General features: G+C 54.1%; 3 protein-coding genes across 3 annotated transcripts; 2 read left to right on the forward strand and 1 right to left on the reverse strand.

The window, feature by feature from the left end:
- Positions 1-2,105: 2,105 nt before the first annotated feature.
- On the forward strand, positions 2,106-5,444 carry CABS01_09879 (importin-beta domain-containing protein; the record flags this gene model as incomplete). Its single annotated transcript, XM_060543235.1, has 4 exons — positions 2,106-2,443; positions 2,584-4,824; positions 4,873-5,000; positions 5,053-5,444. 4 exons carry the CDS (start codon positions 2,106-2,108, stop codon positions 5,442-5,444), a joined length of 3,099 nt encoding a protein of 1,032 aa, XP_060399933.1.
- Positions 5,445-9,363: 3,919 nt separating this feature from the next.
- Positions 9,364-11,754, reverse strand: CABS01_09880 (ion transporter; the record flags this gene model as incomplete). The annotated part of the gene is made up of 4 exons (XM_060543236.1): positions 9,364-10,370; positions 10,430-11,256; positions 11,354-11,488; positions 11,618-11,754. 4 exons carry the CDS (start codon positions 11,752-11,754, stop codon positions 9,364-9,366), a joined length of 2,106 nt encoding a protein of 701 aa, XP_060399934.1.
- A 1,483-nt stretch (positions 11,755-13,237) lies between these two features.
- CABS01_09881 (RTA1 domain-containing protein) lies at positions 13,238-14,649 on the forward strand (the record flags this gene model as incomplete). Its single annotated transcript, XM_060543237.1, has 4 exons — positions 13,238-13,462; positions 13,520-13,655; positions 13,736-14,109; positions 14,239-14,649. The coding sequence occupies 4 exons, from the start codon at positions 13,238-13,240 to the stop codon at positions 14,647-14,649; spliced, it is 1,146 nt and encodes a 381-aa protein (XP_060399935.1).
- Between the last annotated feature and the right edge of the window lie 1,143 nt (positions 14,650-15,792).

A 15,792-nucleotide genomic window follows, 5' to 3' on the forward strand; every position in this document is an offset into this window, starting at 1 on the left:
CTTGCTTACTGGTTTAATTCACTGGTATATGCAAAAAAAGAGGCCCGACATTCGAGACCAAGCCTGAGAAACGGGTTTGATGCGGACCTCTATATTTCTTTTTTCCTTTGCCCGTCTAGTTGCGTCTGAGCAGGCAGGTGGGCATCAGGCAGACAAGGCAAGATGGACGGGATAGATTACGGACAGTTTAGGGACGGGGATGGGGATTGAATGGAACGGGATGGAATAGGGACACTGGACTCTTGGGCTTTTTGGCGGATGGGTTGGATGGGATTGAATGAAGGAACGGAATGTGGGATGTGGGATGTTCTTTTTTTTCTGGTTGGTGTGTGGAGGGGAATAGGGGTCTGCAGCGGTCTAGATGTTGTAGGTATCGAGAGAAGACTGAGAGAAGTGTGAGTGAGTGCGTGTCCCGGATCGAGTGGGTTGAATCGAAAGCATCAAGATCAAAAAACTTGTGAGCATTACGTGAGGAGTGTGAGGAGTGAGGATTGAGGGGGAGGAAATGTGAGAAGTGACGCCCTCTTGGCAAGTAGAGGGGGAGATGATGATTCTTGGCAAAATCTAATGCTGTGAAGCCCAAGCTTAGGGTGGAATCGTCCTTTGGGCTGAGAGGATGGACCCTTTTTTTTTTTTTTTCCACCGTCGTACCAACCGCTGTCCCAAGGTTACGGATCGGAAGACGGTGAACGGATGTTTCTTGTTTCTTTCCCGTCTGCTCTTTTGAGACATTGGGCTGGCTGAAATGCCATAAGTTGAGGTGCTTGGGTACAAAGAAGGCCAGACGTGGTACACCGCCCAGACCTCCGACTAAAGATACTCTTACATTGCGGTCCGACCCCGCGCTACCTTCCCTAGAGTGCATTTGAGGTACCCTAGTGGCATCCCTCGTGAAGAATTGGGACATTTCGAGTGCTTGGTGGCATCCAATGTTTGCACCTACTTACGGTGTAATTACCTAAGCACTGCTCGAGTTGGGGAAAGTAGGGTTTGCTAAAGGCGCAAGACGGCCCGTGCCCTTCCCTTTATTATGTTTACCTGTGTTTTTTTCGCACTTTGAACTTGCAAGATTGGTTCCATGGGAAGGTAAGTATCTTGTAGCGTGGTGTGGTGTGGTGTGGTGCCTGCCATTCTGAAAATTGCCGAGCGAACCCCTCCTTCCAAGTTCTCTCTCTCCGTCGGGTGCCTCCCTCTTTTTGCGGGCACCGGGTTCCACTAGCAGTAGCGAGCAAGAGGTGCGGCGTTGGCTCTGGCGCTGGTCGGGGGTTTCGTTTCAATGGTGGGCTGTTCCGTCTGCTGCTGGCCGACTGTCCTGCTCTCACCACTTGTTTTCTTCTATTCGTGCCTACCTTGGGTACCAAACAAGACAGAAGCCTGTGAGGAGGTACTTTGCGCCAAGTACCTGTAAACAACCCCTCCAAAGGCAGGCAGGCACCCTGGACCTTTACTGCCCTGGACGTACGGATACTTTGTAGAAACGTCTGGCCTGTGAGAGTGCCTGAGAAACGTGCAAGTGGGCTGTGGCACGTCCCAAGGCTCCACTCCTAGCTAAGGTCAACGGTAAACCAAACCACCCCGCCAAAAAGAAAGTAAGAAACATCGCCAGAGAACCACCACCACCACCGCCACCACCGCCCGCCATCGCACACACACAATCTACCTACTCCCACGACACCTCTCCTTCCTCACACTCTCACATAACCCACGGAGTCCACTCTTCCTCACGACCACCACTTTTTAGTCTCTTTCCCCAAACCCACCGCCTTCTCTTCCCTTACCCGTCTACCTTGGGTTGAGTCAGCCACAGGACCCCCTGCTCTACACCGCACCTCTCTTTCTTCATTCTCTCCTTCCTGGACAATATCCCGTGGGGGTCGCGCTAAGCATTTCACCTGCTTTCCTTTTCGCCTCCGAATCTCCTGGGGACGAAAGACCACCGACCCGGCGCATAACAACCCACAACGAGAAGCCCGACGCAGTCCAACGACGGACACACGCACGTCGCTCCCGACCGTCGCAACCATCATACCCAAGAGCGTGTGAAGCACGGGTTATAACACACATACACACATACAGTCACGAACCCTCGAAACCGCGCCCAAAACATGGAGGACCAGCTGGTTTCGCTGCTGGCCAACACCCAGAGCTCCGATCAGGGTCCCCGCCAGCAGGCCGAGATCGAGCTCAAGCACGCTCGCGCGAACCCGGCCTTCCCTACATCGCTGGCCAACATCGCCAACCACAACTCCATCGACGTGGCAATCCGCCAGGCCGCCCTCAGCACTCTGCGCCTCTTTATTGAGAAGAACTGGAACACAGAGGACAGGGACTTTGCTGAGCCCCCCGTCGACATTTCCGATGCGTCACGCGAGCAGCTGCGGAATACTCTGCTCGAGATCGCCCTCAGCGATGAGGACAAGAGACCTGTCAAGGTTGCTGCTAGGTATGGTGGTGCGCTCGTCTCTGCCTAGGAGTTCCCAATTCGACATCGCCCGAAGCATCTCGAACCCACTCGTCGTCTACAGGAAACCCCAAAGAGAGAACAACCGCCTTGCTGACTTGTGCTTTTCTCCCCATCTCTAGCTATGCTATCGGCAAGATTGCGTCGGCCGACTTCCCCGAGCGATGGCCCAGCCTATTGCCTACCGTCCTGGGCGTCATCCCCACGAGCACCGACGTCCAACTTCACGGCGCCCTGCGAGTCCTGGGCGACATTATTGATGAGAGCTTGAGTGAGGACCAATTCTTCACCATGGCGCGGGATATTGTCAAGGCAGTCACCGAAGTCGCCCTCAACGAGAACCGGAAACCCAATCTGCGCGCCCTCGCCATCTCAGTCTTCCGATCGTGCTTCGACCTCATGGATATCATCAAGGAGGACCATATGAAGGAAGTCAGGGGCTTCGCCGAGGAGGCGCTCAAGGACTGGTACCCCTTTTTCGCCCAGGTGCTCAAGTCCCGCCTCCCCGAAGCCGCTGGCGAGCTCACGAGCAACGGCCAGCCCCCGAGCTGGAACCACATTATTGCACTCAAGCTGCAGGTGGTCAAGACTCTATTGAAGGTCAAGTCTGTCTTCCCGCACCTGCTCCTGCCGCACAGCACGAGCCTCTTTACTGCCGTCTGGGAGGAGCTCTCCCTCTTGCAGAAGCCCCATGAGGACCTCTACATAGGACACGAGGCCCAGGGCCGTCTCGAGGACTCGGACAGCCTGCCGTACACTCTGGACTTTTTGATTCTCGAGGAGCTGGACTTCCTCAACCAGTGTTTCCGCGCGCCGCCCGTCCAGGCCGAGCTCGAGGCCCAGCTGTCTGCCCACGCTTCGGCAGGGGAGACCCCCTGGATGGTCGACGTCATGAAGATGGTTGTCGGATACTCTCGCATCAGCCGCGAGGAGGAGGAGTTGTGGGATATCGACTGCTCTCTGTACCTTGCCGAGGAGACTAGCGTTACGGCAAACTACACTGCGCGCACGGCATCCGGCGACCTGCTCATTAAGCTTGGCGAGTGGTATAGCGAAAAGGCAGTCGAGGGCCTGTTTGGCTACACCAAGACTCTTTTCCCCGGCGATGGGTCCACGTGGAGAAGCCAGGAGGCGTCACTTTACCTTTTCAACATGCTCCTGAGCGACTTCCAGGATATGGAGAAGCCCATCCCCGAGGCGTTGTCCGAGGCCTACCTCGGCCTGGTCGATTACGCTGTCAACCAAAACGAGCAGCCCCTCCTGAGAGCCCGAGGCTACCTCGTTGGAGGTACCCTTGCCCGTGGTTTCCAGACCCCTCCCGCTCTCTTCGACCGTATTATCCAATGCATCACCTCCGAAGAGTCCGAGGTTGTTCAAGTCGCCTGCATCAAGGCCGTCGAGGGCTTCATCCGCTCCGGCAGGGTCACTTCTGACCGCCAAGTTCCCATCATCAACGCTATTGCGCAGTACATGCAGAACAAGGACCCCGAAGAGATGGAGGATGCCGACGAGCTCCTTGTTACTCTTGCTGAGTCTCTGCGTGCAGCCATCAACATGGACACCAGAATTGTCCTCTCCCAGGATGTCCCTTCCGTCGACCTTCTCTTCATGGTTGCCAAGCTTGGCGCTTCCAACTTCCAGGCTACTATGTTGATTTGCGAAGCCTTTGAGGAGATTGTTCGTGCCCTGTCCGATACCGCTTCCTACACTGCGCTTTGCGCCAAGATTCTGCCCACACTTACTGCGGCCTTCAACACCGCCAACGTCACCCAGGATGATCCCCTCGTCACCGTTGCTACCGAATTGCTTACCGCGCTTGTCGAGCACGGCTCCGAGCCCCTGCCTGCTGGTTTCGTCGCCGCCACGCTTCCTAAGCTGAACCGTCTGCTGATGGAGTCGAATGAGGGCGAGGTCCTTCGTCCTGGTGCTGAGTCTGTCAAGTACCTCCTGATGCATGACCACCACCAAGTCTTTGGCTGGCACGACGAGAACAACCGCTCGGGTCTGGAAGTCTGCCTCCATATCATTGACCGCTTGTTGGGACCTTCTGTCGAGGACAACTCTGCTTCCGAAGTTGGCGGACTCGCGGCAGAGCTCGTCGAGAAGGCCGGACAGGAGCGTCTTGGCCCCTTTTTACCTCAGCTGTTGCAAGCTGTCGCTACCAGATTGGCGTCGGCTGAGGCTGCTCCTTTCATCCAGTCTCTGATCCTTGTCTTTGCTCGTCTGTCCCTCGTCGGCGCTAGTGATGTTGTCGAATTTCTCAGCCAGATCCAGATCCATGGAAACACCGGTTTGCAGGTTGTTCTGAGCAAATGGCTTGAGAATTCAGTCAGCTTCGCAGGCTATGATGAGATTCGCCAAAAGTAAGTGTCTCAAGATCAGCCTTGTAAACCAGTACTAACGTTCTGCAGTGTTATTGCTTTGTCCAAGCTTTACTCTCTGAACGATCCCCGTCTCGCCCAGACAATGGTGAAGGGCGACCTCATCGTGAACAGCAACAACGATGGCAGAATCATGACGCGCTCACGCGCCAAAGCCAGTGAGTAGACTGCTGAATGAGTGGAATGCCTGATTGCTAACATCACAAGCAGACCCTGACCAATACACCGTCATTCCTGCCTCCTTGAAGATTCTCAAGGTTCTCATCGAGGAGCTTCTTTCCGCGTCTGGAGCCAACGCCGCCGCAAATGCTGCAGCAGTAGCCGCCGCCGCAGAGTTCGCCGATGAGGAGAACGAAGACGACGGATGGGAGGATGAGCCCGAGACGCTCGACCTTAGCCTGGGCGGCACCAAAGCGGATCTGATGTCCTTCATCGAAGGCTCGGGTGCCCGCCAACGCGACGACGAGACGCAGGCGTACCTGACCGAGTTCTTCATGCGCGCGGCGCGCGAGAACGTGGCCAACTTCCAGGAGTGGTACGGCATGCTCACCGAGGAGGAGCGAGGAAAGCTTAACGAGCTGGCTAGCGCTGCCGGCCAGTAGGAAAGCGCTGCGGCCGAGCCGGACAGCGAAGACGAGACGGACAGTGAAGATGAGACGACGCCTACTCCTGAGGATCATGGATGGAGGACCACGGAATCGGTTCTGCTGCGGTTGCCGCCGAAATCCGCTCGGAAGCGGTATTTGCGAAGAAAGTTATACTCTTAATGCGCGCGACGAATGCTCTCAACCGCGGAAAGTTGCCAAACCCTCTTGTTGTCGGCTTTTGAACACGGCGATATATAAATAGCAGACCGACTTTATATAGTTGGATGGAAAGCACCTCCGCGTTTGGCGCGATGAAGGGAGACTGCACCAAAAAGAAAAAAAGACGGGAAAACACGGAGGCCTCGGAACGGACAAACGAATTGGAACGAAACCACCCTTTGTAGATAGACGCCACAACAACCACTAGAAGACGGATGGCAAGTCGCCGTGAGGAAGGCGAAGAAAAAAAGATTAGCGATACGTTTTGGCTGTGGCTATTGTCAGTCAGTGGCTGTGGGCGCTGTGCGAGTCCGGCATGATTAGCTTAGGATCATGGTGGGTAATGGCGCAACGCTGTCGTAGATATAATGTTAGACAAAGTATTGATTGCATTTGATACCATTCTTGGTGTCTTTGTGTCTCGTTTCTGATGGCTGGCTGTGAGTTAGTCTTGCTGTATTTTTGAAGGATCGCGAAGAGGGAACTGCACGGCAGTTGAGAAATGGTAACGAAGATGAGTAGGATCTGGCGAAGTGAACTTCATTGAGCTGATTTCGGGCTTACGTCTTTACTCCGCCTCGTACAACTGCCTCGGTTTCGTATACAGTCTGCCCGCTTGAGGTTTGTAGTGTGATTCTTTCATCTCTTGGGTTCTAGTCTTAGATCTGGGTACTTGAGCATTGGTTGAAAATTTGGTAGACAAAGACTTCAATAGGCGACTCGGGCAGGTATATAAATGGAATGTCCTGAGAGGAAGAAGGGCAAGAGCCAAAGATGCTGTATCCGGCGGCTTGTTGTTGCACGTTGCTGGTGCCGATGAGGGAGGGGCCCAGCCTGAGCCTGGGATCAGACTTGAGATTTATACTGTGGCGTTACAAGGGCGGATTCTGCGGGGTTTTCCTGGTCTCTGGCTGTTGGTTTGGGTGTATTGAGATGCGTATATCTAGGGGACGCAGGATGATGAAGTACTTGAATGGGGGTCGGTGATTTACCTTCTTAGTGAAGTATGTATAGCAGAGCTGTGTTTACGCCAACGCAGGACTTCGCACCAAATCCGCTCGGCTTTTGTTTGATGGCGGATTCTGCCCCGGGCCCGAAACAATGGCTGGCCTCGATCTTAGGTGGGCGCTGCTCAAGGTGCACTGCGACCATGTATATACGTATAGGAAAAAGATAAAGGAGGTATAGACTCTATCGCTTATACTAAGATTGCGGTGGCGGGCGTGGGGATTAGATGCGTCTTCTGTAAATGAGATTGACTTGCCGAGGAGGTGGGATCGGTGTATTGGACGACACCTCTTGTATCGACAGAACCGAGGGAGGCACTTGATCAGCACTGCCGTTGGTGTAAGCTTGGCACTGCCCTGGTGACGAAGCTATCGATATCTCATGGAGCGATCGTTGGTGACTTAGATCATACTGGCCGCCTCACATGCTCAGCTTGGCCTACCTTCCATCTGACAGTGAGACCAAGCACATGACGATGGCCCGTTTCGATGTCTGGTACGCCGGCATCGGCGACGATGAATTATATCAGACCTGGGTTCCTTTGTCCTTGCCGGTATAGAGTGGGTTACCTAACAGGAGCTCTAGTGCACTTGTCCATACTATATACGCATTTCCATGGCCATTCTCGGTTCTGAATGGAGTTTTGCTATCTCAATGAGAGAGAGAAATGCGAGAATAGATGTCACGGGACATAGATTGAAGAGGAACGTTTGCTTGAAACTGCCTCAAACATGAGGGGCGGTATGTCCGCTAGCTTCGATACATTGAAGAAGCATCTCCCGTCATCACGCTGTGTGGTTTCTACATGTTGGTCATGATTCAGATGGTTCCGGATTGATCTCGCGGGTTGAACAAGCGCACCTTATGATTTGACATCACGAGGGTAGAGGCTTCAGTGACACAATCGCACCCTGCGGCCTAGGAAAGCAATGCATATGAAAGATACTCGTGTATATACGCATTTCTCCGAAGAACAAACACATTGTTTTGGAAGTCTAAAATGAGGGCGGGGGCGATTCTCATCACATGAGAGGTTTGATCAGAGTCGGGCTCTCTGAGGTGTTCCAAAGTTCAGGATGGCTGCGCGGACATTGACAAGCTCTTGCGCCACATAGAGGCAAATCAGCAAGTAAACGAAGTCAAAGGTGTATAGGGTGGCCTCTGAGAGATTTGAATTGCTATACCTACTCATCTTCATGGCTGCGAGGATCGAGATCTTCCGTCGAGGTATCACCGCCCACTACCGCCTGGCCGTTATTGAAACTCTAAGTAAGGTGCAGGAATGACCTTGTGGCGTCGACAAACACATGAAATTAACGAAGCGCAAATAAAGAATGTTAACCTCAGCCATAGACTTCAACATTTGGCATTGACTTGAAGTCAGCCAGGTGCCAAGGACGTCGGAGTTTGGTCCGATCCAACGGCGATGCGGGGCCCGAAGATCGGCACTGAACCCGGCCGGATACCGACTCCAATTGGAAAAACGCTCACTTCTTCGAATCCAAAACGCTCGTGCCACTCGGTAGAGACCGTTTTCCTGCCCGCAAATCCGACGTCTACAATACCTGCCCAAGGGCTCTCTTCCTGACTGGGACAACGACGCCCACGCATGACACACCCGCCCCACTACCTCTTGCCCGGCCACCCACCCGCCCACACAACTTGAGCCCTCACCGGATAGAGAATGACAACAATCCATCAAGGCAAGATGGCCGAGCGGTCTAAGGCGCTAGCTTCAGGTGCTAGTCAAGTAATTGGCGTGGGTTCGAATCCCACTCTTGTCACATTACGAGGTGCAAACCTCTATTTTTGCATTTTTTGAGTCCAACCTTTTGGTTGATGGAGCACACCGCAGCTTGGAACCCTTTTTTCGTTCTTTCTTTTTCTGTGCTGGTTTGGGTGGCGTTGGCGGGGTAAATTTTTGGGTTGTGGCTGTGGATGGTGGGGGTGGCTTCGCTATACCCTTTCTCGAACCTCACTTCTTGAATTCATGGACTCGAGGTTTTTCAGGAATGGTGGAAAACGAGGCTTTTCTCTGGGAGGAAGGTTCTGCATGGTGGACTACTGTCTATCTTCATCGTGTCCAGTGGTCCCATTTCTTCAAAATCGAAGGAGATGTGTCTGCAATTCCCTTCGTGCCTCCGCTTACAGGCAAGCTAATACCGCAAATGTTGAGTGCAACCAGATTTAGATTCTGGCACGTCACGTCTAAGAAGAAGATGCATGTTATTGATGTAAAATCATAGCAAGACCAAATTTGATTCGCTAACGTACTACAACACCAGCGCTACTCAAAACATGATTCACCCAAAATTAACAAGTTGCTCGCTTATCACTGCAAGGGCCAACTAACAACCAACTCAAAAGACGTCCAATGATCACGAGAAAACATTAGCATCAGCATGACTACATCCAAGTCTCACATACTTTCATCTCATCCAGAAAAGAGCAAAATGCATATGCACATCGAGCTGAAAACAAAAACCAAAAAACAGAAAGACAAGCACCGAAGATGCACCGGGCAATGCAGATATATCCAACCAAGATTCTCACTGATCGACGAGACACATACACACATACACAGACGCACACGCGCGCGTAAGACACACCATCCTGACATCAAGCCAAAGATGAAAAGTGGCCAATTCGGGCAAGGTCGAACATTACCTGTCTAGACCAAGACGGATGGACCATCGCAGTCCAGCTTTCAAGAGGAGGCGGAGGGGGAGGTACCAGGCTGCGTCTGCGACTGCAGAGCCTCGACGAGCGCAGTGAGCTTATCAATCTTGTCAGTGAGCTCCGAGATGCGCACCTCGACCACGGACGGCGCGTCCATGTCGTCGGCTTCCGCGGCGCGGGTCTGCGGGCGCGACGAGTGGTGCGACGAGGGGTGATTGTCGCGCTCCGCGGGGCGCGGGGATCTTCCTCCCGCGCGGTATCCCGACGACGGGCGGTTCGCCTGGAAGACGCCGAGGGAGCGCTGCTTCGTGGCGCCGGTGAGACCTCGGGGTCCCTTGAAGCCGGCGTACTCGTCCGAGTGTACGCGGCTGCGGATGCTCTCGTAGAGCTGGATCATGCCGACGATGGGGAGGTGGGTGGCCTTGAGGAGGATGATGCGGCTGTGGCGAAACTTGTCGTCTGAAGGGAGGAAGAGGCGGAGGGGGCGGAAGATGACGAGGGCGATGAGGTTGAAGGGCGGGTAGAAGTGGGTGAGGCGGTTGCTGGTCGAGGCCTCGAGGACGTAGACGCTGTAGACGTAGAGGTACTCCTCGCGGGCGTGGGTGATTACGCGGGAGAAGGAGTTGGAGAGCATACCGGTCAGGGAGCCCATGAGGAGGAAGGAGGAGAGGATGATGAACATGATCATGAGAGGGGGGCCAAAGACCTTGTCGATGTCGTCCATGATTTCGATGCCGACGTAGGAGGAGCCGAAGAAGATCTTTGTGAGGATCATGGTCATGTGGGAAAAGGTGTAGGCGTCCTGGCCGATGAGGGAGAAGGTGGTGAGGAAGCCGAGGTAGATGATGACGACGAGGACCATGAACTTGATGAAATCCTTGCTCATTTCTTTCAGGCACGGGATGAGGGTTCCCCAGTAGGGCGACAAGCTGAGGAGAGAGAACACGCGCGGGACCATGAAGAGAGCCTCCAGAGCAAAGACGTTGAAGGCAGTGTCGGTCATCTTCATGTCGTGGTTGGCAATACCGATAACGCCTGTCATAAAGTGTTAGCTCGTTGTAGGGAGGAGATGACGAGGGAAGGGGCTTGCTTACGCAGAACGGCAAAGGTGATACCGATGCCTATCATGATCATGTCAAACAGGTTCCAAATGTCCGTGGCATAGAAGATGGTTCCGGCATCGGCCCACTCGCTGAGCTCATCGTAGAGGAAGGCAGCGAGCCAGACGTACAGGACGATTTCGTTGTGGGTGATGCGTTCGGTGTTCTGGGTGACGAGGACGGAGTAGTACAGGCACAGGAAGATGAAGAAGAAGAAGGCCTCCCAGAACTTGAGGTACTTTGGCACGCGCAGGCGGGAAAAGATGTCAGTCGTGTGGGCGTTGTAGAAGCGGGGCTTCTTCTCGGCGTGGACCGAGAGGCTGTCCCAGAAGATGATGTCGCCGTTCCAGATGCCCGTGACAATCTTCTGCACAACGTGCTGGCTGAGGAAGCGCTTGGCGTCGGCGACGGCGGCGATCTCGAGAGCGTTGAGGTTGGTGAAGGGCGAGGTCGGGTCGTCCTCCTCTTCCTCGTCCTGGTCGGCGTGCATGCTCATGGTGAGCCTGGAGAGTGAGGACAAGAGCTGGTAGCGCTTGGCGCTGCTTCCCGGGCGGACGGAGGCGCGGCGGCTGCCGCTGCGGTTGGACCAGCTGCCGCCGGAGAGCAGAGGGGAGTTTTCATTGCTCTCGAGATCCGCGTTGGGCGGCGGTGTGGCCGGCTCCTTGGGGTCGGGGATCTCGTAGAGGCAGAAATCGACAGCCTCGCGCTCCGAGAGGCGGGTGAGGAAGCGCCAAGCGACAATCTCACAGGCGTTGGCGCGGGCTTCGCAGAGGCCTTTGTTGGACTCGGCCTCGTCGACGGCATAGTGCCATTTTAGGGCGCTGGAATGTGTTAGAGACTGAGCCGGTGTGCGGTCGTTTTACCGCTTCACCCTCTTGGGAGAATACAGTAAATGAGAGGCATGGGAGATTGACTTACAGCAGGGCGTTGACGATGGCCCGGTTGGTGCAGGTCGCATTCAAATGATCGACCAAGACTCGCAACGGCTCACCGGCCTGGGTGGTACGTAGCTGCTCAAAGGTGCTCGGCAGAACAATGACATCGGTGAAGTATCTAGACCGGATCCGTCAAGTCAGCAAAAACTCGGTCAACCGTTTTGCGTCCAGGGGCGGCGGGCGGTGGGAGAGCATCGGGGCTCTCAACGGGGGAAATGCCTATGAGACGAAGGGGCGCAAAACTTACACGGAGAGCTTCTTGACGACCTCGCGGAAGGTATCGTCCGTGTCAATGTCGGGCAGCTCAAACGTGTCAAAGTGCATGGACACGGGGCTCATGTCCCGGGACTTTGGCATTTTCTTGGACTTGACGCGGATAGGCATCTTGGCTGGTGCTTACTCGGTGCCTTTCTTTCGTGTGTATGCAACGCGATCCTGCAGCAGAGGAACGCAACTCGGATTGGCCAATGGGGGTAGCCGTGAGAAAAGATGCCTCCTTTTCTGCGGTGGTCAGCAATTCAGGGTCGCCAAGTGGTCAGCACGCTCTGATTGATCTGGTTATCAGGTACTCGGGAAGATATGCCGCGTGATTTCTCACTTGCAGCTGCGGAAGCAAACGAGCAACGGCAACGACATGCAGCAGCAAGTAGAAGATCCCAACTCAGCCACGGTGCAAAGCGCGAGACGGAGGCGGTCAACAGAGAGAGAGAGAAAAAACAGGATGCTGAGAAGCGGTCGGCCGAGGACGAAGATAGCTGAGCTTCCCGTCTCCAACCAGTGCCAAAGTGGAGTGCAACGGGAGGTCTTTGCGGCGCAGAACAGGGGTAAAGTGGACCCTGTTTTTACTGGAAACGAGGAACTTTGGTGGAGACCTGCGCGGGGTCGGATCAACCGACAGCCATTGGCCCGTGCAGGTGTTTCCGTCTGTTTGAGTCTAGCGTCAGTACATAGTACCTCTGTCCCTTAGGTCAGCGGCTTCCTTCCATGTTAAGAATACAAAAGATGCGCCAGGAACATCACACATTTTGTGACGATAACCGCTTGAGCTTGTCAATGGCTTCATTTCTTTGGAGTCTCACAGTGAGATTTTTCTTCATACGAACCCACGTAATGGGGACATGACCCAAGATCTTGCTGCAGTTCACAGTGCCAAGTGAATGTCTCATATTCACAAACGGCAGTCGATGCCAAGCTCATTACGGCATCCATTCCTCCATTTACGTTACGTTTTCGTGGCATTCACGATGGACCCTTCTCTCACCAGGCCACACCTGGCTTCCGGTCGTCCACTCGCGAGCCAGAGAAATTTCAGAATAGGCAAGTGAGCTTTCAGACGTACCCACCAAAGAGGCTTGTCTTTGCTTTCGATCTACATACACATCGATCGTCATCTAGTATCTATCAAGACGCCTTATGCACGTATTGAGCTTCGCCGTGTACCTACTTCAGCCCTAGAGATGCAGCAGCTTCAACAGAGCCGCGTCACGGTGGAGGATGAGCCAGCCGCCGACTTGCGGAACGCTATCAGTCATAAGGCTGGCTGAGCTTAAGAACTTTGGCATTTGCGCCCCATCGAACCGGGACTTTGGTGCTCTACCCGAATCCAATGGGCTGGCTGCCTAGCTTATCGAAGGATTCGGGGGGCTTTTTTCGTCCAGTGACGCGGCGCGGCGCTGTATTTGACGAGTAAACCCAATACCAAAGTCCCAGAGCTGAGCCTCATCCTGCATTTCCTGATGAATGTCTGCCATGTCGGAGAGCAAACGCTTTGTTGGGGGAATTGGATTTAACATCTACGACTTCGGACGTGAGTTCGGACGAATTCAGATGACAAGCTTCAACACACACAAATCACTGTAGACAATCCATGGCTACACCAACATCTACCAGTGCGTCTACCGCGAGCGTAACTTCGTCCGAATCGTTGCCATCATGCACAACGGCAGTCCCGGGCAAGTATGGACACGTCCCAATCGACGCCTGCAACTCGTACTACGCCTTTGATCCCAGCTTTGGAGGCAACGTCGCGTTTGCCGTTCTCTTTGGCATGTCGTTTGTAGCGCACATTGCCCAAGCCATTCTTTACAGAAAGGTACACGATGCTGCTTGTCCTTCAGTCCAAATAGCTTCAAAACTAACGCCGAGACAGAGATTCTGCTGGGTTCTTTGCGTCGGCGCGTCGTGGGAACTGATAGCTTTCATTCTCCGGTCCCTGGGCGCCAGGGACCAACAGCAGATTGGTTACCAGATTGGCGGGCAGCTCTTGTTCCTACTCGCTCCACTATGTTAGTTTCACTACATGACTCCGTATCACATCTGCGTGACGAGAAGCCAAAGTCCAAGCTAGAAAGCTGACGCCGTCCAGGGATCAATGCATTCGCCTACATGCTCTCCGCCAGACTCGTCTACTTCGTCCTGCCCGACCAGCGCGTGTTCCGCATCAAAGCGACGGCCCTCACCAAAATCTTTGTCACCATGGACGTCGTCTGCTTCCTGGTGCAAGGGGCGGGCGGCGCGATGATGTCCAACACGGAGGTCGCATCGGACGACCCCATCCTGCGGACCGGCAAGCAGGTGTATATGATTGGGTGCGGGCTGCAGCTCGCTTTCATTATCGTCTTTTGCGGGCTCATGGGTCGCTTCTACGTCAAGATGAGGCGGGCACAGAGATTCAACCTCAACTTGAAACGGATCGGGGCCATGGTGTTGGTGATGTTTGTGGTGTTGGTTCTCATCATTGTGAGTTCTTTTCTTTTCTTAGTTGTCTTTGCAACCTGCACCTCCTTATCCCCCCACCCCTGTATGACAGAACATGTTTGACAAGAAGACGGGATGAACGGACCGAGCTGACACTTTTTCTTCGCGGAGATCCGGATCATCTTTCGGTTGGTCGAGTTCGGACCGGGGGCGAACATGGACAACCCGATTCTGACAAACGAGAACTACGCGTTCGGGCTCGACGCACTGCCGATGGTGCTCGCGCTCGTGCTGCTCAACGCTGTGCATCCGGGTATCGTGCTCAGGGGCGACAACAGCGAGTTCCCTCGGCTGTCGAGGCAGGAGAAGAAGCAGGTGAAGCTGGAGAGGAAGGCTGCCAAGAGGGAGTCCAAGCTGGCCAAGAAGGCGGCGAGGGAGCAGAAGAAGAAGAAGGAAAAGGCGGCGGGCTTGGAGGTGGATAGTGATGAGGGTGACTATGTTGCTATGGAGGAGAGGCCGTTGGCGGCGGATGGATATGACAGCAATGACAGGACTGGCGCTAGGGGAAGCCATCATGTTTAGAGGGGGAACATGACTGCCACTGTTCCGAGCCAAGGTACCTGCTTGCCTTGCCCTGGATTGTGGCATCATGTGTAAAATAAGTGTAGCGTAGAATAGCTCGGGCGTTTTGGCAGTTTAGATGGACCTTTGATGTGTCCGAGAACAAGCTTCTTACCTTACCTCAGGTGCCTAGTTCGTGCTGACACCAATCGGACTCTTGGGAATGTCGTCATGAAACAACACAGCGTTGCTTCTGACATGCATGCATGAATGGAATGGACTGCGTGTGCAGTATGTCGGCACATCTGTTCTCTGGTTCTTGCGCGAATAATCGCAGGTGAAGACTTTGGGGGATTGTGATAAGTTCATCGCACTTCAGGTTTGGATGATGATGCTGCTGCGGCAAGTTCAAATGTCGTGGTGTGTGTACGTACCGTAAGACCCTGATTAGGTAATATGGAAGCTATCTGATTTGACGATTCGACAGCATCGCCACGGGGATCCACCTGGCGCGGGAATTAGCGCGTGTTAAAAAAAGCACCATGACTGCCGCCAGCCTGCGATCACAAGACACTGTGCTACTGTGATTATACTGCATATATCATTATCCAAAACAGTGCAAATAAGCGATGTAATGTCCGGAGGATCTGGCTTGGTGGAGGCAGCGCAAACAAGCGAGGACAAACGCGCCTCAATGGCCCCTGCTCTCTGGCCCAAACCCACTTCCTTCCAACGATCCAACGATCCAGCTCCATTTCCCCCGTTGGGTCCCCAACTCCTTCAATATCCCCCATCGAATGACTTCTTCCATCATTTATTCTCTCATCCCTGTCTACTTGAACTTGAACGGCCAAACCAACATGCAAGTTTGACAAGTTGGGCGACCCTCGAGAGAACAAAGGGCCGTGGAAGGAAGACCAACGGCTGCCCCCAAGATCGTTCCAGACAATGGTGACGAGAAAGAGAGAGGGAGGGGCGGGCTGAGGTACAACTTCAAAGTTCCACTAGAGGAGAAACAACAGCTTTGGCATCTTGGGGGCCAGCCGCTGTCTGGTGTCTGTATGATCTGTATCACCTCCTGCAGAGGCCACGGGAGCCATGCACAGAAGTCTGCAGCCGGACACGGCGAGCGGCAAGCGAGCCCGACGGGACGATCACTCTTTC

Source organism: Colletotrichum abscissum (assembly GCF_030869225.1).
Source record: "Colletotrichum abscissum strain IMI 504890 chromosome Unknown Scaffold_24.1, whole genome shotgun sequence".
NCBI classification, from domain to species: domain Eukaryota; kingdom Fungi; phylum Ascomycota; class Sordariomycetes; order Glomerellales; family Glomerellaceae; genus Colletotrichum; species Colletotrichum abscissum.